A 22,178-nucleotide genomic window follows, 5' to 3' on the forward strand; every position below is an offset into this window, starting at 1 on the left:
GGGCTGGCCCGTGTGCTGCCCCTGGACCCATGGCTCTTCTGGGCCCTGACCTCGCTGTTCCTGCTGTATCTGACCACACTCCAATCAGTGACGTGGACCTTGGGATATCCAATCCAGTCGCCCTCTTGGCTGCTGTCGCCCTCCTGCACCAGCTCACGCTGTACCTTGCAGTGACAGGGCCACCACGCTGCTCCAGGGGCCGCCACTCGACTCTCATTTTATGGCCCCGAACTGCCGCTGATGGTCCCTCGCAGGTCAGGGCCATATATGGCCTCCTTATTTCTCAAAATGCACACTTCACACTTATCTATATTGAAATTAATTTGCCAATTACATGGCCATACTGCAAGTTTATTAATGTCGTCTTGTATTTTGTCGCAGTCCTCCTCTGTATTAACTATACCCCCCTAAATTGATGTCATTTTGAAATTGTACTTCCAATTCCCAAGTCCAAATCCTTTATGTAAATAGTGAATAACAGTGATCATAAGAACATAACAGGAGCAGGAGTAGGCCACCTGGCCCCTCGAGCCTGCTCCACCATTCAATAAGACCATGGCTGATCTGATCATGGACTCAGCTCCACTTCCCTGCCCGCTCTCCATAACCCTTTATTCCCTTATTACTCAAAAATCTGTCTATCTCCGCCTTAAATATATTCAATGACCCAGCCTCCACAGCTCTCCGAGGCAGAGAATTCCACAGATTTACAACCCTCCGAGAGAAGTTGTTCCTCCTCATCTCAGTTTTAAATGGACGGCCCCTTAGTCTAAGACTACGTCCCCTAGTTTTGGTTTCCCCTATGAGTGGAAATATCCTCTGCATCCATCTTGTCGAGCCTCCTCGTTATCTTATGTTTCAATAAGATCACCTCTCATTCTTCTGAACTCCAATGTATATAGTCCAACCTACTCAACCTTTCCTCATAAGTAAAGCCCCTCATCTCCGGAATCAACCCAGTGAACCTTCTCTGAACTGCCTCCAATGCAAGTATATCCTTCCTTAAATAAAGAGACCAAAACTGTACGCAGTACTCCAGGTGTGGCCTCACCAATACCCTGTACAGTATTGGTGTACAGTATACAGAATGAACTTCAGCAATTGTACATCCCTGTCTGAAGTAAAAATAAAATGGGGAAGATGGCTCAACCGTGGCTAACAAGGGAAATTAAGAATAGTGTTGAATCCAAGGAAGAGGCATATAAATTGGCTAGAAAAAGCAGCAACCCTTGAGAACTGGGAGAAATTTAGAATTCAGCAGAGGAGGACAATAGGTTTAATTAAGAGGGGGAAAATAGAGTATGAGAAGAAGCTTGCCGGGAACACAAAAACTGACTGCAAAAGCTTCTATAGATATGTGAAGAGAAAAAGATTAGTGAAGACAAATGTAGGTCCCTTGCAGTTGGATTCAGGTGAACTTATAATGGGGAACAAAGAAATGGCAGACCAACTGAACAAATACTTTGGTTCTGTCTTCACTAAGCAAGACACAAATAACCTTTCGAAAGTACTCGGGGACCGAGGGTCTAGTGAGAAGGATGAACTGAGGATATCCTTATTAGGCGGGAAATTGATGGGATTGAAGGCCGATAAATCCCCGGGGAGCGATAGTCTGCATCCCAGAGTACTTAAGGAAATGGCCCTAGAAATAGTGGATGCATTGGTGGTCATTTTCCAACAGTCTATCGACTCTGGATCAGTTCCTATGGACTGGAGGGTAGCTTATGTAACACCACTTTTTAAGAAAGGAGGGAGAGAGAAAGCGGGTAATTATAGACTGGTTAGCCTGACATCAGTGGTGGGGAAAATGTTGGAATCAATTATTAAGGATGAAATAGCAGCACATTTGGAAAGCAGTGACAGGATCGGTCCAAGCCAGCATGGATTTATGAAGGGGAAATCATGCTTGACAAATCTTCTGGAATTTTTTGAGGATGTAACTAGTAGAGTGGTCAAGGGAGAAGCAGTGGATGTGGTGCATTTGGACTTTCAAAAGGCTTTTGACAAGGTCCCATACAAGAGATTGGTGTGCAAAATCAAAGCACATGGTATTGGGGGTAATATACTGACATGGATAGAGAACTGGTTGGCAGACAGGAGGCAGAGAGTAGGGATAAACGGGTCCTTTTCAGAATGGCAGGCAGTGATTAATGGGGTACCGCAGGGCTCAGTGCTGGGACCCCAGCTATTTACAATATACATTAATGATTTGGATGAGGGAATTGAGTGTAATATCTCCAAGTTTGCAGATGACACTAAGCTGGGTGACAGTGTGAGCTGTGAGGAGGACGCCAAGAGGCTGCAGGGTGACTTGGATTGGTTAGGTGAGTGGGCAAATGCATGGCAGATGCACTATAATGTGGATAAATGTGAGGTTATCCACTTTGGGAGCAAAAACACGAAGACAGATTATCTGAATGGCGACAGATTAGGAAAAAGGGGAGGTGCAACGAGACCTGGGTGTTTTGGTTCATCAGTCATTGAAAGTTGGCATGCAGGTACAGCAGGCGGTGAAGAAGGCAAATGGTATGTTGGCTTTCATAGCTAGGGGATTTGAGTATAGGAGCAGGGAGGTCTTACTGCAGTTGTACAGGGCCTTGGTGAAGCCTCACCTGGAATATTGTGTTCAGTTTTGGTCTCCTAATGAGGAAGGACGTTCTTGCTATTGAGGGAGTGCAGCGAAGGTTCACCAGACTGATTCCAGGAATGGCCGGACTGACATATGAGGAGGCACTGGATCAATTGGGCCTTTATACACTGGAGTTTAGAAGGATGAGAGGGGATCTCATAGAAACATACAAGATTCTGACGGGACTGGACAGGTTAGATGCGGGTAGATTGTTCCCGATGTTGGGGAAGTCCAGAACCAGGGGATAAGGGGTAGGCCATTTAGGACTGAGATGAGGAGAAACTTCTTCACTCAGAGTTGTTAACCTATGGAATTCCCTGCCGCAGAGAGTTGTTGATGCCAGTTCATTGGATATATTCAAGAGGGAGTTAGATATGGCCCTCACGGCTAAAGGGATCAAGGGGTATGGAGAGAAAGCAGGAAAGGGGTACTGAGGGAATGATCAGCCATGATCTTATCGAATGGTGGTGCAGGCTCGAAGGGCCTACTCCTGCACCTATTTTCTATGTTTTTTATTACAGTTGTAGCAGGACTTGTGCTTTTATACTCTCTCCCCCTTGCAATAAAGACCAACATTCCATTTGCCTTCCTGATTACTTGCTGTACCTGCATACTAACTTTTTGTGTTTCATTCACAAGAACCCCCAGGTCTCTCTGTACTGCAGCACTTTGCAATTTTTCTCCAAGCACCAATCCTTGTGGAACACTTCCCACCATTTGCCCATCTGAGTAACCAGCTTTAACCCCTACTCTCTGCTTTCTGTTTTGTAGCCACTGTGCTACTTGTCCTCTGACTCCACATGTTCTGACCTTAGTCATGAGTCTATGTGGTACCTTATCAAATCCCTTTTGAAATTCTATATATATCCTCTGCATGAGTCTACTCTTGTCTACTCTTTGTGTTACTTCTTCAAAGAATTCAATAAGGTTGGTCAAGCATGATTCATTCTTTTTTATAATGAATATATTAATAATGAAACAAAAACCAGCGAATGACTAAATGCTCTCCCACTCCCTTTCTACCACTTTCTCTTGCTCCTTGATAATGGGATAGAAAGAAACTGTTTTCTTTAGAACAGAGGAGATTAGGGGGTGATTTGATAACGGTGTTTAAAATAATGACAGGATGGGACAAGGTAAATAGTTTCCAGTACCAGAGGGGTCTTTGTTAAAAAATGATTCCTCTAAGAAGCATCTTGATACCCAGACTTCACAGAAAGATACCCGGACTTCAAGGGTTAAGTTACGAGGAGAGATTACACAAATCAGGTTGTATTCCCTCAAATTTAGAAGGTTAAGGGTGATCTGATCGAAGTTTTCAGGATATTAAGGGGAGCAGATAGGGTGGATAGAGAAGCTATTCCCGCTGGTTGGGGGCATAGTCTAAAAATTAGAGCCAGATCTTCCAGGAGTGAAATTAGGAAACATTTCTACACACAGCGTGGTAGAGGTTTGGAACTCTCTTCTGCAAATGACAATTGATGCTAGATCAATGGTTAATTTAAAATCTGAGATTGATAGCTTTCTGTTAACCAATGGCATTACAGGATATGGACTAGAGGCGGGTATATGGCGTTAGGTCGCAGATCAGCCATGATCTCATTGAATGGGGGAACAGGCTCAAGGGGCTGAATGGTCTCCTCCTGTTCTTATGTTAGGATGTTTTTCAATGTTAAAGGCGTTATATAAATACGTTATTGTGTAGAATGAGGAGACATGGATACATGATTAAATGGGAGACTTCATTGCGAGAGAGATGGAGTACAAAAGCAGGGAGGTCCTGCTGCAACTGTACAGGGTATTGGTGAGTCCGCACCTGGAGTACTGCATGCAGTTTTGGTCACCTTACTTAAGGAAGGATATACTGGCTTGAGGGGGTACAGAGACGATTCCGGAGATGAGGGGGTTACCTTATGATGATAGATTGAGTAGACTGGGTCTTTACTCGTTGGAGTTCAGAAGGATGAGGGATGATCTTATAGAAACATTTAAAATAATGAAAGGGATAGACAAGATAGAGGCAGAGAGGTTGTTTCCACTGGTCGGGGAGACTAGAACTAGGGGGCACAGCCTCAAAATACGGGGGAGCCAATTTAAAACCGAATCGAGAAGGAATTTCTTCTCCCAGAGGGTTGTGAATCTGTGGAATTCTCTGCCCAAGGAAGCAGTTGAGGCTAGCTCATTGAATGTATTCAAGTCACAGATAGATATATTTTTAACCAATAAGAGAATTAAGGGTTACGGGGAGCGGGCGGGTAAGTGGAGCTGAGTCCACGGTCAGATCAGCCAGGATCTTATTGAATGGCGGAGCAGGCTCGAGGGGCTAGATGGCCTACTCCTGTTCCTAATTCTTATGTTCTTATGTTGTTATGTAGCAGAGACCTGTACAGACTGAATATTTCACTATGTAACAGAGACTCACACAGACCAAACAGCTCATTATGTGCTGGGGACCCATCAAGATAGAGCAGCTTGTTATGCGGCAAGTTGTACAGACTGTATATCTCACCATGTGGCAGGGACCCGGGCACACTGAGGACATTGTTATGTGCTAAAGACCCGTGTGGACCAAGTGGCTCATTATAACGGAACAGCACATTACACATAGAATCAGTTAATCCAAAACAGGCCGTTACATAAATCTTCCCCATTACTTTTGACCTGAAGACCACACTCGATGGCTAATATCTCTAACTATGATACCAACTGCTTTACTTCACTTAGTGTCCACAAATTTTAATATATATTACACTCCAACATAGACAAGAAGATTAAAGCACCATCACGCCAGCAATCAACTGAACTACACTGTAAGACCACCAACTAGGACTCAATTAACGAAGAAACATTCCACTTCACTGTTGCCAGGCAACAGTCCATTTAAAATGATGAAGCTTAGAGAATCTGGGATCTGATTACAGAGAGGTAGACATACGGACATAAAGAGACAGAAAGAGGGCAGGCGATGGGGGCTGACATACAAAGAGAGACAGAAACTAGACAATAGCCGAGAGACAGACGGGGCGGAACGGCTAAACCAAACAGAAGCAGAAGAGCCGGGAGAGAAGAGATGTGGTACGGGGCACCGAGAGAGGAGAGAAGAGACTGTTAGAGGGCACCGAGAGAGGAGAGATTGGGGGGTAGCACCGAGAGAGAGGAGAGACTGGGAGACGGCACCGAGAGAGACTGGGAGGGAGCACCGAGAGACGTGCGACTGGGCACCGAGAGAGGAGAGACTGAGAGGGAGCACCGAGAGACGTGCGACTGGGAGAGGGCACCGAGCGAGGCGAGACTGGGAGAGGGCACCGAGAGAGACTGGGAGAGACAGAATGATCAAGATCGAAAGGGAGAGTCCATAAGGTGCTTTGCACCAATTTGCATTCTATCCCCTTTTCCGACACAGTTTTATTTGCAATCATGCTCGGAATTAACCTATTCTATTCTGGAGTCCAAGGTGAAATCCAGCCCAGACTGATCTCCTTCTATTGCTGGCTGTACAATATATTTGAGGCAGCCTGAATCCATTTCCTACTGGCCACAGGCCGATAATATAAAACTTCCCCTTATTCAGAACCAACCGGCACTGAAGTGATGATTAGAGTGGGAAATGGAATCGTCACGGTCATGCAATTGAGGGCAAACTTTTGTGGTTGGTGCTAAGTTGAGGAAAAGTAACTGCAAAAGTAAGTGCTGTACCTGCCCTGGGAGTGTTTGATGGGACAGTGTAGAGGGAGCTTTACTCTGTATCTAACCCCGTGCTGTACCTGCCCTGGGAGTGTTTGATGGGACAGTGTAGAGGGAGCTTTACTCTGTATCTAACCCCGTGCTGTACCTGTCCTGGGAGTGTTTGATGGGACAGTGTAGAGGGAGCTTTACTCTGTATCTAACCTGTGCAGTAAACATAGAAAATAGGTGCAGGAGTCGGCCATTCGGCCCTTCGAGCCTGCATCACCATTCAATAAGATCATGGCTGATCATTCACCTCAGTACCCCTTTCCTGCTTTCTCTCCAGACCCCTTGATCCCTTTAGCCGTAAGGGCCATATCTAACTCCCTCTTGAATATATCCAATGAACTGGCATCAACAACTCTCTGTGGTAGAGAACTCCACAGGTTAACAACTCTCTAAGTGAAGAAGTTTCTCCTCATCTAGGTCCTAAATGGCTTACCCCTTATCCTTAGACTAGCTGCACCGTGTGATTTTGGCGACTATCGTAATGAAGCCCTAAGGGACATATTCGTCATTGGAATCAGCCACGAGGGCCTCTTGCACAAGTTCCTCTCTGCCGATATCACAGTCACCCTGCAGAAAGCAAGTCAAGTGAGCCAGACCTCCATGGTTTCGGCCAGCAACTCCAGGCGAATACTGACCCAGGACTCTAAACAAGCGAGCGCAGTGCACCACATGGATACTTCAAAAGGCAGGAATGCTGCCCCAGTCCTGGGAGTGTTTGATGGGACAGTGTAGAGGGAGCTTTACTCTGCATCTAACCCCATGCTGTACCTGTCCTGGGAGTGTTTGATGGGACAGTGTAGAGGGAGCTTTACTCTGTATCTAACCCCATGCTGCACCTGCCCTGGGAGTGTTTGATGGGACAGTGTAGAGGGAGCTTTACTCTGTATCTAACCCCATGCTGTACCTGCCCTGGGAGTGTTTGATGGGACAGTGTAGAGGCATCTTTACTCTGTATCTAACCCCCTGTACCTGCCCTGGGAGTGTTTGATGGGACAGTGTAGAGGGAGCTTTACTCTGTATCTAACCCCATGCTGTACCTGCCCTGGGAGTGTTTGATGGGACAGTGTAGAGGCATCTTTACTCTGTATCTAACCCCCTGTACCTGCCCTGGGAGTGTTTGATGGGACAGTGCAGAGGGATCTTTACTCTGTATCTAACCCCCTGTACCTGCCCTGGGAGTGTTTGATGGGACAGTGTCGAGGGACTTTACTCTGTATCTAACCCCCATACCTGCCCCGGGGGGGTGGATGTAAAGTGATCTATTGTCGATCATCCTCACCATGATGAGAATAAAAATTCAGACACACAGCAACAGGCAAAGAAAGAACTTGTATTTCTAAAGTGTCTTTCAAAGCGCTTTGCAGCCAATGATGTACTTTTTGAAGTGTAGTCACTATTGTAATGCAGGATATGTGGTAGCCAAATTGCACACAGGAAGGTCGCACAAATAGCATTGAGACTGGGGAGAACTCCCCTGCTCTGCTTCAATATAACGGCGTGGCATCTTTTACATCCACCTGAGCGCGCGGGCGGGATTTAATGTCTCCTCTGAAAGTTGGCACCGCCGACAGTGCAGCGCTCCCTCAGTACTGCCCCTCCAACAATGCAGCACTCCCTCAGTACTGCCCTTCCAACAGTGCAGCACTCCCTCAGTACTGCCCCTCCGACAGTGCATCGCTCCCTCAGTACTGCCCCTCCAACAATGCAGCACTCCCTCAGTACTGCCCCTCCAACAGTGCAGCGCTCCCTCAGTACTATCCCTCTGACAGTGCAGCGCTCCCTCATTACTGCCCCTCCGACAGTGCGGCGCTCCCTCAGTACTATCCCTCCGACAGTGCAGCGCTCCCTCAGTACTGCCCCTCCGACAGTGCAGCGCTCCCTCAGTACTGCCCCTCCGACAATGCAGCACTCCCTCAGTACTGCCCCTCCAACAGTGCAGCACTCCCTCAGTACTGCCCCTCCGACAATGCAGCACTCCCTCAGTACTGCCCCTCCAACAGTGCAGCACTCCCTCAGTACTGCCCCTCCGGCAGTGCAGCACTCCCTCAGTACTACCCCTCCGACAGTGCAGCACTCCCTCAGTACTGCCCCTCCGACAATGCAGCGCTCCCTCAGTACTGCCCCTCCGACAATGCAGCGCTCCCTCAGCACAGCCCCTCTGACAGTGTGGCACTCCCTCAGCACTGCACTGCGAGTGTCAGCCTGGATTATGTGCTCAAGCTTCTGGAGTGAGGCTTGAGCCCACAACCTTCTGACTCAGAGGCGAGAGTGCTACCCACTGAGCCACGGCTGACACCTTACTAATTGGGAGATTAAACTGGAGATACATCCTTTATGGGAAGAGGCGCAAAATATACCTTTTTTTAAATCACACTGCTACATTCCTGCTGTTCAAAAGCAAACGGAATGTCCATTTCTGAGTGAACTGGACTCAGTAACCTGACAGATATTTTTACAGTGAAGGTATTCATCAGATTTTCTGTGTGGTCTTATTCCATCTGTCATGACAAGGAACCTTGAGCTGATTTCAGCAGTAGCTGAGAATAACAAGGTGGGTCAGTGCTGGGAGAGCATGGTGCTCATACCTCGGCTCATTCACTGCATACTTCTAGGCAAGGACTGTGAAAGTGCAGAGTGCCACAGCACACCCCAGATTAAACACACCAGGAAAGACCACACATGCTCAGAGTTTGCTCGCTGATTGTTATGTGTGCGTCACAGATCACTCACAAGGTTAGTTCATGGTTTATCATTTCACAATAGATTTTTTTTTCCACAGAAACTACTCATTAGTCAATTATTTCTCCAGCAACAGGCCAAGCCAGCCTGCAGTACTTCCCACACTTCTTTTTAAACAACCCCCCCACCATGACTCTTGCTGGGGTGCGGGTCATGGGGCCCAGCCAGTACCTCACCCAAGTGCTCATTCTTCGCGTGCAAGCCCAGGCAGTCAATCTTCTTCTCAGACAGTCTCTCGGAATCGAGGATGACTTGCTTCCACACAAATGGGAGTTCTCAGGTGACTGATGAGTCCAATGCGGGACCTCCAGTCTCTGTCACAGGTGGGGCAGTGGGAGGGACGGGTGGGTGGGGTGCTTGGGTTGTTGTACTCCCCTTCCGCTGTTTGTGTTTGGGTTCCGTGTGCTCCTGGCGACAAGACTCGAGGCGTTCGGCGCCTTCCCGGATGCTTCTCCTCCACTTTGTGCAGTCTTGGGCCAGGGATTCCCAGGCGTTGGTGGGGATGTTGCACTTTGTCCAAGGAGGCTTAGTGTAAGGCCCATGTTAGTGTAAGTGTACGTTTAGTGTAAGGCCCGTGTTAATGTAAGTGTACGTTTAGTGTAAGGCCCGTGTTAGTGTAAGTGTAAGTTTAGTGTAAGGCCCGTGTTAGTGTAAGTGTACGTTTAGTGTAAGGCCCGTGTTAGTGTAAGTGTACGTTTAGTGTAAGGCCCATGTTAGTGTAAGTGTACGTTTAGTGTAAGGCCCGTGTTAGTGTAAGTGTACGTTTAGTGTAAGGCCCGTGTTAGTGTAAGTGTACGTTTAGTGTAAGGCCCATGTTAGTGTAAGTGTACGTTTAGTGTAAGGCCCATGTTAGTGTAAGTGTACGTTTAGTGTAAGGCCCATGTTAGTGTAAGTGTACGTTTAGTGTAAGGCCCGTGTTAGTGTAAGTGTACGTTTAGTGTAAGGCCCATGCTCTCGTACGCTTCGGTGAAGGTGTTGGCGATGGTTTGGAGTTTAATCTCCGAGTGTGTGCAGACGCAAGTGTCGTCTGCGTGCTGTAATTCAATGACAGAGGATGGGATGACCTTAGATCTGGAAGCGATGGAGGTTGAACACTTTCCCCTTTGTTGGCAGGCTAATCGACCATGAAAGCCACTGTGGCAGCAGGAGTCACTGATTAGTGATCTGGGTTAGGCCGGAGGGGGCAATGGCAGGTTTATCCTCTCCGCTAACGCAGGGGTACTGAGACGAGTTGTAGCAAATCCCCACTCCAATGCTGCACAAGGTGAGATCAGTGAGCCCAGCACAGAGCAGGGATGGAACCTGGGAGCCATCTGGTGTGGGGGGGGGCCCAGTATCACAGCGAGCAGTGCTTTTAAACAATTAGGGCACTGACATTTAAAGGGGAAATATAGCCTTAAAAAATAGCAAACTTTAAGCTCAGATTTGCAAGCCTGCAGTTTCACTCTTTGATTATTTGCAGTGATGAACTCAGGCAGTTTTCGAACAATCCAAAGCAGCAGGAACACTCAGACTGGCCTCTGCCTCTCTGGCCTGGGGAGTGGGGAAATAACACAACCCAGAGCCCCTGCTCCTCAGCACTTGGGCCAAGCTTTGGAGGTTAGCCAGCAGCTGTGGAACTGCCTTTAGGGGAGGACATTGTGTTGGAGTAGCGGAGGGGGGGGGTGAGGGGGAATCCTGAGCGGTAAATACAACTGGCACATTGTCAAGAAGTGTTTATGAATGGCATCTCATGAATCAGTCCCACTGCCGTAACACCGCTTCTAACAAGTACGTCAGCCAAGATCACCAACGTGGCTTGGATTGCTAAACAAACGGTGCTGCCCTGCGCCAAAGGTTCTGAACCCTGCAATGCTGTGTTATGAAGAGCCCCAGCTTGCAGTGACTGGGAGAGGGGAGGGGAGGTGATTGTAAACCAGTACATGGTCTGCAGTGTGGAAGGCTCCGCTACTCTCGAGCTTCAACTCAACACTCCACACGCAAAATTAGGTCACAACATTTCTTCAAAATTATTGCAAAAGCAAAATATAAACTCAACGAGCAGAATGGTTTTCTTTTCAAAATAATTACAAGTTTAAGCTGAATTTCTAAATAACAAAGATTTAAGCTTCTCTCCCCTTTGAGCACCAGAATTAAAACTGGAAATGTTGGAAATACACAGCACATCTGCCAGCATCAGAGCAGAGAAACTCCAGGAATGGTTCCGGAAAAACCCTGAGCAGAGAAACTCCGGGACTGATTCAGCAGGAACTCTCTGACCGGAATCATTAACCTGTTGTCTCTCTTTTAGCTGCTGTCTATTTCCAGCAATTTCTGTGCATATTCTGGATTTCCACCATTTGTGAATTTTCCATTTCATCTCCACCGCAAACACTAATCTTGTCTCTTGCCCAGTTTCTGGTCATCCATCACATCTCTCGGATTCCTCTGTCTATTCTTGACATGACAAGTTAAAGGAGACAGGGGTTTAAGCTCTGTGAAAAGGGCTTTGGGCACAGTAGAGTTAAAGGGACCCCTCTTCCCAGAGCTGCGCAGATCTCGACTGAGACACATTCTGCCTATTCCACCCCCATTGTTATCGCAGGTCATCCCATTCTGCGGGGAGCACTCTCGCTTGGGTCAGCAGGCTGAGACACACACCTCAAGTCATGAGCTCATAACCTAGGCTGGTATTCCAGTGCAGTATCGAGGGAGTGCTGCAGTGTCAGAGGGGCCATTTTTTGCCAATATGCAAAACCAAGCATCCCATGGCACCAGTCAAAGAAGAACAGGGTCGTCTCCCAGTGTCCCGGCCAACATTCCTCCTTCAACCAATGCCACCCACCATAAAAACACTGAGATTTGTGGGAGTTTGCTGTGCACAAAATATGTGCTGCATTCACCTATACAGTGACAGTTACTGACTCGCAAAACCTAGGTTATTCGTAATTCACTCTGACACACGTAAAAGACAAGTTAAGTGAAAGTCTACTTGGAAATGTGGTTCCTTTTCAGACACATCGCCATTCCATCCTCCTAGGCAGAATCATCACTGGGAATCGTATCAAGAAAGCCTGACGATGTAATTTCCTTTGGTAAAAGTTACCAGCCTCGGACCAGTAGGAATCGATGACCTTCCTGCTCAGTACCAAAGGGACCTCAAGCCCACACAGTCTACCATACAGTTCTGCCTAGCATTATTCAAATCCTCAATGACATTTGCTTTTAAGCTGTTAAAACCTCAGAAAATGCCTCACAATAAAGTGTGCATTTTTTATTAAAGCAATTAAAATTATATACAGGTAACCAATCTCCCCTGCTAGTATCCAGACCTGCCACCGGTATCCAGCTCTATTGCTTGTTGGCACCGACATTGTATATGAAATTAAATTACAACAACAACCATCATCATAGGCAGTCCCTTGGAATCGAGGAAGACTTGCTTCCACTCTAAACATGAGTTCTCAGGTGACTGAACAGTCCAATATGGGAATTACATTCTCTGTCACAGGTGGGACAGACAGTGGTTGAGGGAAGGGGAGGGTGGGACTGGTTTGCCGCACGCTCCTTCCACTACCTGCGCTTGGTTTCTGCATGTTCTCGACGACGAGACTCGAGGAGCTCAGCAGCCTCCCGGATGCACTTCCTCCACTTAGGGCGGTCTTTGCCCAGGGACTCCCAGGTTTCGGTGGGGATGTTGCACTTTATCAGCGAGGCTTTGAGGGTGTCCTTGAAACATTTCCTCTGTCGACCTTTGGCTCGCTTGCCGTGAAGGAGTTCCGAGTAGAGCGCTTGCTTTGGGAGTCTCGCATCGGACATGCAGACAATGTGGCCTGCCCAGCGGAGCTGGTCGAGTGTGGTCAGTGCTTCGATGCTGGCCTGATCGAGGACACTGATGTTGGTGCGTCTGTCCTCCCAGTTTATTTTGCAGGATCTTGCGGAGGCAGCGCTGGTGGTATTTCTCCAGCGCTTTGAGGCGACTACTGTATATGGTCTACAACAACAACAGCTTGCATTTATATAGTACTTTTAATGTAAACCGTCCCAAGGTGCTTCACAGGAGTATTATACGACACAAAAAATCAACACTGAGCCACATAAGGAGAAATTAGGGCAGATGACCAACAGCATGGTAGAAGAGGTCAGTTTCAAGGAGTGTCTTAAGAGGAAAGAGAGTTATACTGACAGACTTGTCCCCACCAGTACCATACCCCAGTGTTATACAGTGACAGACCTGTACCCACCAGTACTGTACCCCAGTGTTAGTGACAGACTTGTACCCACCAGTACTGTACCCCAGTGTTAGTAACAGACCTGTACCCACCAGTACTGTACCCCAGTGTTATACAGTGACAGACCTGTACCCACTAGTACTGTATCCCAGTGTTATACAGTGACAGACCTGTACCCACTAGTACTGTACCCCAGTGTTATACAGTGACAGACCTGTACCCACCAGTACTGTACACCAGTGTTATACAGTGACAGACTTGTGCCCACCAGTATTGTACCCCAGTGTTATACAGTGACAGACCTGTACCCACCAGTACTGTACCCCAGTGTTATACAGTGACAGACCTGTACCCACCAGTACTGTACCCCAGTGTTATACAGTGACAGACCTGTACCCACCAGTACTGTACCCCAGTGTTATACAGTGACAGACTTGTACCCACCAGTACTGTACCCCAGTGTTATACAGTGACAGACCTGTACCCACCAGTACTGTACCCCAGTGTTATACAGTGACAGACCTGTACCCACCAGTACTGTACCCCAGTGTTATACAGTGACAGACTTGTACCCACCAGTACTGTACCCCAGCGTTATACAGTGACAGACCTGTACCCACCAGTACTGTACCCCAGTGTTATACAATGAGAGACCTGTACCCACCAGTACTGTATCTCAGTGTTATACAATGACAGACCTGTACCCACCAGTACTGTACCCCAGCGTTATACAGAGACAGACTTGTACTCACCAGTACTGTACCCCAGCGTTATACAGTGACAGACCTGTACCCACCAGTACTGTACCTCAGTGTTATACAATGACAGACCTGTACCCACCAGTACTGTACCTCAGTATTATACCTGGACGGGCATTACTCACATGCTGTGTCAGGAGGCTGATGTGACTGGAGGCGGAGTATTGCCGGGACTTCTGTTTCGCTGCCAGGCGCTGGAGGACGATGGAGATAGTTTCATGATTCAAGTCTTCATACTGAGTGGGCCGTTGATCGCCATCCCTAAACACAGCAGCTGTGCCCGGGCGCTGCCGGTGGGGGCATCGTGCGCCCGATCCTGGGGAGAAGGGCAGAGCCACAACGTGAGTCACAGCTCCGGATGTCATGGGACTGCATTGTGCAGTCAGGTCAGAACCCAAACCCACACTTCGCCAGGTGGTACAACTATCAACCCTGCACTTTCTCCAGTCAATGGCCCTTCAATTGTCAACAAACTCAGAGCAGGAGGCGCAAACATAGAAATTTACAGCACAGGAGGAGGCCATTCCGGCCCATTGTGTCTGCGCCGGCCGACAAAGAGCCGCACGGCCCTCGGTGAAGGTTACATATAAACCAATGAACAATGGCGGAAAGGTAAAGAGCATCCAACCCAACCAGTCCGCCTCACACAACTGCGACACCCCTTACACTGAAACATTCTGCACCACCCCAACCGGAGCCACGGACCCCCTATAACATCACACAAGTATTTTTATAGCCGCTAGGGGAAGGGAGAGAAGCAGCAGAGGCAGCTGAACGGATGGTCTCAATCTTAGAGACAAAGAAGTAAATGAGCTCCTCACACTTATTGGAGGTGAGGGTGGAGAAGACAGGAAGAGGGGTTGAAGACTTATGGAGTGATGGTTCATAGTCCTCGGGATTATTTTCATTCATGCAACAGAGAGAAGGAACTTTGGTTTGGTATTCACTAAGGAGGATACAAACAACCTTCCGGATATAAAAGGGGTCAGAGGGTCTAGTCAGAGGGGGAACTGAGGGAAATCTTTATTAGTCGGGAAATTGTGTTGGGGAAATTGATGGGATTGAAGGCCGATAAATCCCCAGGGCCTGATGGACTGCATCCCAGAGTACTTAAGGAGGTGGCCTTGGAAATAGCGGATGCATTGACAGTCATTTTCCAACATTCCATTGACTCTGGATCAGTTCCTATGGAGTGGAGGGTAGCCAATGTAACCCCACTTTTTAAAAAAGGAGGGAGAGAGAAAACAGGGAATGATAGACCGGTCAGCCTGACCTCAGTAGTGGGTAAAATGATGGAATCAATTATTAAGGATGTCATAGCAGTGCATCTGGAAAATGGTGACATGATAGGTCCAAGTCAGCATGGATTTGTGAAAGGGAAATCATGCTTGACAAACCTTCTGGAATTTTTTGAGGATGTTTCCAGTAGAGTGGACAAAGGAGAACCAGTTGATGTGGTATATTTGGACTTTCAGAAGGCTTTCGACAAGGTCCCACACAAGAGATTAATGTGCAAAGTTAAAGCACATGGGATTGGGGGTAGTGTGCTGACGTGGATTGAGAACTGATTGTCAGACAGGAAGCAAAGAGTAGGAGTAAACGGGTACTTTTCAGAATGGCAGGCAGTGACTAGTAGGGTGCCGCAAGGTTCTGTGCTGGGGCCCCAGCTGTTTACATTGTACAATAATGATTTAGACGAAGGGATTAAATGCAGTATCTCCAAATTTGCGGATGACACTAAGTTGGGTGGCAGTGTGAGCTGCGAGGAGAATGCTATTAGGCTGCAGAGTGACTTGGATAGGTAAGGTGAGTGGGGCAAATGCATGGCAGATGAAGTATAATGTGGATAAATGTGAGGTTATCCACTTTGGTGGTAAAAACAGAGAGACAGACTATTATCTGAATGGTGACAGATTAGGAAAAGGGAAGGTGCAACGAGACCTGGGTGTCATGGTACATCAGTCATTGAAGGTTAGCATGCAGGTACAGCAGGCGGTTAAGAAAGCAAATGGCATGTTGGCCTTCATAGCGAGGGGATTTGAATACAGGGGCAGGGAGGTGTTGCTACAGTTGTACAGGGCCTTGGTGAGGCCACACCTGGAGTATTGTGTACAGTTTTGGTCTCCTAACTTGAGGAAGGACATTCTTGCTATTGAGGGAGTGCAGCGAAGATTCACCAGACTGATTCCCGGGATGGCGGAACTGACCTATCAAGAAAGACTGGATCAACTGGGCTTGTATTCACTGGAGTTCAGAAGAATGAGAGGGGACCTCATGGAAACGTTTAAAATTCTGACGGGTTTAGACAGGTTAGATGCAGGAAGAATGTTCCCAATGTTGGGGAAGTCCAGAACCAGGGGTCACAGTCTGAGGATAAGGGGTAAGCCATTTAGGACCGAGATGAGGAGAAACTTCTTCACCCAGAGAGTGGTGAACCTGTGGAATTCTCTACCACAGAAAGTTGTTGAGGACAATTCACTAAATATATTCAAAAGGGAGTTAGATGAAGTCCTTACTACTCGGGGGATCAAGGGGTATGGCGAGAAAGCAGGAAGGGGGTACTGAAGTTTCATGTTCAACCATGAACTCATTGAATGGCGGTGCAGGCTAGAAGGGCTGAATGGCCTGCTCCTGCACCTATTTTCTATGTTTCTATGAAACTATTGTAGACATCATTTTGTAATGTATTATTCGGGTAAACAGATGCCTCCCCATTGATTCACTTTGACACACATGAATGAGCGAATCAAGTAATCAGCGCTGAAACAGATTTTTGGGGATCGAGCGGGAAAATGAAGCTGAGTTGATCAGCCATGATCTGATGGAATGACAGAACAGGCTTGAGGGGCCGAATGGCCGACTCCTGCTCCTAATTCTTACGTTCTGGTCGTTTCGCTGGCTCGCACATTTTGCTGATTTGAATGTCCACACGAGGTTCCCAGCAGTCAGACTGGCTCCTGGTGCCGGGTCGTCTTGTCTTGTGTGGGCACCGTGGGAGGCCGCAGGCCAAGCAGGGACACGCGCATTGACTTCACCTTTCGGAGCAGGTGAGCAGAGGAAGGGAAAGGAAAGCTCTGCAATTAATGCTAAACACGACTGATTTCCGATGTAATGACGAACCCTCTCGCAGTCCACCCAATCCAGCCCCATGAATCACAGAATAGAAGAATTTTCGGCCCATCGTGTCCATGCCAGCCGAAAAGGAGCTATCCAGCCTAATCCCATTTTCCAGCTCTTTGTCCGTAGCCTTATAGGTTACAGCACTTCAGGTGCATATCCAAGTACTTTTTAAAATGTGGTGAGGGTTTCTGCCTCTACCACCTTTTCAGGCCGTGAGTTCCAGACCCCACCACCCTCTGGGTGAAAAATGAACCGCACAACTCCCCTCTAAACCTCCTATCAATTACTTTAAATTTATGTCCCCGGTTGTTGATCCCACTGCGAAGGGAAATAGGTCCGTCCTATCCACTCAGTCCAGGCCCCTCATAATTTTATATACCTCAATAACGTCTCCCCTCAGCCTCCTCTGTTCCAAAGAAAACAAAAACAAACCCAGCCTACCCAATCTTTCCTCATAGCTAAAATTCTCCAGTCCAGGCAACATCCTCGTAAATCTCCTCTGCACCCTCTCCAGTGCAATCACATCTTTCCTGTAATGCGGTGACCAGAACTGCACGCAGTACTCCAGCTGTGGCCAAACTAGTGTTTTATACAGTTCAAGCATAACCTCCCTGCTCTTGTATTCGATGCCTTGGCTAATAAAGGCAAGCATTCCATATGCCTTCTCAACCACCTCATCCACCTGGCCTGCTACCTTCAGGAATCTGTGGACACATATGTTAAACTGGACACGTTATGTCCCCAGACAAGAGAAGGAGCCGTCGGCAGAAAGATTCCACCTGTGGCTCAGACTTGCTCAGCTGCTGGTGACTTTGGTTGCCCCCTTGAAGCCTCCTCGCAGACCTCCCCCCCGGTTGAGAACCCCTGCTTTACAGGTCCAAGAGCAGCAGCAGCCCAGCTCCTCGCTCCGTCCGACGCAATGTTGTGGCCGCACGGTTAAGAACAGGAGCGACGGCAGCGTTTGAAGTGGACTTCCCCAACAACATAGGAAAGGCGGGTATCGGGAGCGGGCAGTGACCAAAGCAGACCGGGCAGACCGAGAGAGACTTGGTCGTTATACTGGAAATCAGTCGCGTTCAGCATTAGACGCACAGCTCATTTCCTTCCACATCCTCCGCTTTACCTGATACTGCATGAAAGGAGGTCGGGTGAGGAGACCATCAGAGCCACACCTAGCAAAGGGCCAGTCGTATTTGCAGGCACTGTCACTATAGTAGGGAAAGAAAGGAAGCCTTGCATATCTATTATATATACACTAATTCTCAGGGAAACAGCTGCTTTTTCAGTCGCGCCACACTCACCCGTTGTTGCCGAGATGGGCCGAGACAGCTTGCGGCTGTAGATCTGAGCGGCTGCCTGGATGGAAGATGCTGGAGCGAAGGGGAGGCTGCTGGAGGCGAGCCGCTGGAGCCGGCCCGGGTGCCGAGATGCCGGGGTAGCCGCACCCGGTGTGCAGGCTGCCGTGTCGGTGCTGCCGGAGGCCGGATCCGGAGTGCCCGCCTGCTGTAAGGCTGTGTGTGGAGGATAAACACGACGACTGGAGGAGTTCTGCATCGAGAGGCTCTCTGGAAAACAGAGCCTGCCATCACCCGATCCGTCAGAGGGACTTGGATCCCTGTCTGTAGGCACAGCTGGTGCTGCGGAACGGGAGAGAAGGACAGATCAGCCAGCTATCCCTGGAACCTGAGCGAGCAGGAGCGTAAACACAAACACGGCACAAAGCGTGACTTACACAGATAGTAATCTTTTTAAATAGCTACAGTGGGGAAAGAAGGAATGCACGCCTTGCCTGTATATGTGTATAGTTATGTAGATTTATACCTATCTACATGTCAGCAAAATACAGCTGAATGAGACAACGTTACTTCTTCAGCCCCACACGCACTCACCCATTGTCGCCGAGACCGGCTGCCAGAGTTTCCGGCTGCAGATCTAACCCAAGGGGAAGCTAGACAGACACATGAGGGAGGAAGGACTAGAGGATATGGTGATGGGGTGAGATGAAGAGCGGTGGTTGCCGGCTGGTGTGGAGTATAAACACCGGCATAGACCAGTTGGACTGAATGGCCTGTTTCTGTGCCGTACATGCTATGCAATAGTCAAGACTCAGTGGCCATCTCCTACTTGACCTCACCTCCCTCAGTCTCCTTTCTCCCCGCAATAAAACATGTCACGAATCAATAATTCTCGATTTATCTCATTGTCCCTCCTACTCGATCCAGACTGGACACTGTCCTGCAATCTGGTCCTTTCACATAAGTGACTTAGTATGTACAATACCGGGATCAAATCCAACACTGCTTTACCAAGCAGCACATTTTGCAGCACCGACCACAAGTTGAACCTGGGGCCTTCTGGTCGCTATAGCTCAGTTCTACAGCGTCCACTGCACGTGCCCAGAGAGCCGGTCCGTGCCCCCAGAGAGTCCCGGTCCGTGCCCCCAGAGAGCCCCGGTCCGCGTCCCCAGAGAGTGTCCCGGTCCGCGCCCCCAGAGAGCCCCGGTCCGTGCCCCCAGAGAGTCCCGGTCCGTGCCCCCAGAGAGTGTCCCGGTCCGTGCCCCCAGAGAGTGTCCCGGTCCGTGCCCCCAGAGAGCCCCGGTCCGTGCCCCCAGAGAGCCCGGTCCGTGCCCCCAGAGAGCCCCGGTCCGTGCCCCCAGAGCGCCCGGTCCGTGCCCCCAGAGAGCCCCGGTCCGTGCCCCCAGAGAGTCCCGGTCCGTGCCCCCAGAGAGCCCCGGTCCGTGCCCCTAGAGAGTCCCGGTCCGTGCCCCCAGAGAGTGTCCCGGTCCGTGCCCCCAGAGAGCCCCGGTCCGTGCCCCCAGAGAGCCCGGTCCGTGCCCCCAGAGAGCCCCGGTCCGTGCCCCCAGAGAGTCCCGGTCCGTGCCCCCAGAGCCCCGGTCCGTGCCCCCAGAGCCCCGGTCCGTGCCCCCAGAGAGCCCCGGTCCGTGCCCCCAGAGAGCCCCGGTCCGTGCCCCCAGAGAGCCCCGGTCCGTGCCCCCAGAGAGCCCCGGTCCGTGCCCCCAGAGCCCCGGTCCGTGCCCCCAGAGAGTCCCGGTCCGTGCCCCCAGAGAGTCCCGGTCCGTGCCCCCAGAGAGCCCCGGTCCGTGCCCCCAGAGAGCCCCGGTCCGTGCCCCCAGAGAGCCCCGGTCCGTGCCCCCAGAGAGCCCCGGTCCGTGCCCCCAGAGAGTCCCGGTCCGTGCCCCCAGAGAGTCCCGGTCCGTGCCCCCAGAGAGTCCCGGTCCGTGCCCCCAGAGAGTCCCGGTCCGTGCCCCCAGAGAGTCCCGGTCCGTGCCCCCAGAGAGTCCCGGTCCGTGCCCCCAGAGAGTCCCGGTCCGTGCCCCCAGAGAGTCCCGGTCCGTGCCCCCAGAGAGTCCCGGTCCGTGCCCCAAGAGAGTCCCGGTCCGTGCCCCAAGAGAGTCCGGTCCGTGCCCCAAGAGAGTCCGGTCCGTGCCCCCAGAGGTCCCGGTCCGTGCCCCCAGAGAGCCCGGTCCGTTCCCCCAGAGAGTCCCGGTCCGTGCCCCCAGAGAGCCCGGTCCGTTCCCCCAGAGAGCCCCGGTCCGTGCCCCCAGAGAGTCCTGGTCCGTGCCCCCAGAGAGTCCCGGTCCGTGCCCCCAGAGAGCCCCGGTCCGTGCCCCCAGAGAGCCCCGGTCCGTGCCCCCAGAGAGTCCCGGTCCGTGCCCCCAGAGAGTCCCGGTCCGTGCCCCCAGAGAGTCCCGGTCCGTGCCCCCAGAGAGTCCCGGTCCGTGCCCCCAGAGAGTCCCGGTCCGTGCCCCCAGAGAGACCCGGTCCGTGCCCCAAGAGAGTCCCGGTCCGTGCCCCCAGAGAGTCCTGGTCCGTGCCCCCAGAGAGCCCCGGTCCGTGCCCCCAGAGAGTCCCGGTCCGTGCCCCCAGAGAGCCCCGGTCCGTGCCCCCAGAGAGCCCCGGTCCGTGCCCCCAGAGAGTCCCGGTCCGTGCCCCCAGAGAGTCCCGGTCCGTGCCCCCAGAGAGTCCCGGTCCGTGCCCCCAGAGAGCCCCGGTCCGTGCCCCCAGAGAGCCCCGGTCCGTGCCCCCAGAGAGTCCCGGTCCGTGCCCCCAGAGAGCCCCGGTCCGTGCCCCCAGAGAGCCCCGGTCCGTGCCCCCAGAGAGTGTCCCAGTCCGTGCCCCCAGAGAGTGTCCCGGTCCGTGCCCCCAGAGAGTGTCCCGGTCCGTGCCCCCAGAGAGTCCCGGTCCGTGCCCCCAGAGAGTCCCGGTCCGTGCCCCAAGAGAGTCCCGGTCCGTGCCCCAAGAGAGTCCCGGTCCGTGCCCCAAGAGAGTTCGGTCCGTGCCCCAAGAGAGTCCGGTCCGTGCCCCCAGAGAGCCCGGTCCGTGCCCCCAGAGAGTCCGGTCCATGCCCCCAGAGTCCCGGTCCGTGCCCCCAGAGGTCCCGGTCCGTTCCCCCAGAGAGTCCCGGTCCGTGCCCCCAGAGAGCCCGGTCCGTTCCCCCAGAGAGCCCCGGTCCGTGCCCCCAGAGAGCCCCGATCTGTGCCCCCAGAGAGCCCGGCCGTGCCCCCAGAGAGCCCGATCTGTGCCCCAGTAAAGAAAGACTTGCATTTATATAGAGCCCTTCACAACCACCGGACATCTCAAAGCACTTTATAGTCAATGAAGTACTTTTGAAGTGTAGTCACTGTTGTAATCTGGGAACCGCAGCAGTCAATTTGCGCACAGCAAGCTCCAACAAACAGCAATGTGATAATGACCAGATAAACTGTTTTTGTTGCATTGATTGAGGGATAAATATTGGCCAGGACACCGGGGATAACTCCCCTGCTGTTCTTCAAAATAGTGCCAGAGGATCTTTCACGTTCACCTGAGAGAGCAGACGGGGCCTCGGTTTAACGTCTCATCTGATAATATGCAACATCCCCAACGACACCTGGGAGTCCCTGGCCAAAGACCACCCTAAGTGGAGGAAGAGCATCTGGGAGGGCGCTTGGTTTCTGTGCACTCTCGGCAACAAGACTCGAGCCTC

At 50.8% G+C, this 22,178-nt stretch overlaps 1 protein-coding gene across 9 annotated transcripts in view; it reads right to left on the bottom strand.

Moving 5' to 3' along the window:
- ttll5 (tubulin tyrosine ligase-like family, member 5) overlaps window positions 1-22,178 on the bottom strand; it is a 595,921-nt gene that overhangs the window by 359,969 nt on the left and 213,774 nt on the right. For all 9 annotated transcript variants that reach the window (XR_011593158.1, XM_070879712.1, XM_070879709.1 and 6 more), the window contains 2 exons: window positions 18,494-18,829; window positions 14,198-14,388 (listed from right to left, as the gene is read on the bottom strand). Coding sequence is in view for 8 of the 9 variants with exons in the window: in XM_070879712.1 (XP_070735813.1) it covers window positions 14,198-14,388; window positions 18,494-18,829 (527 nt within the window). In the remaining variant the exon portion in view is untranslated. The remainder of the gene's footprint in view (window positions 1-14,197; window positions 14,389-18,493; window positions 18,830-22,178) is intronic.

Source organism: Pristiophorus japonicus, chromosome 4 (assembly GCF_044704955.1).
Source record: "Pristiophorus japonicus isolate sPriJap1 chromosome 4, sPriJap1.hap1, whole genome shotgun sequence".
Classification (NCBI taxonomy): domain Eukaryota; kingdom Metazoa; phylum Chordata; class Chondrichthyes; family Pristiophoridae; genus Pristiophorus; species Pristiophorus japonicus.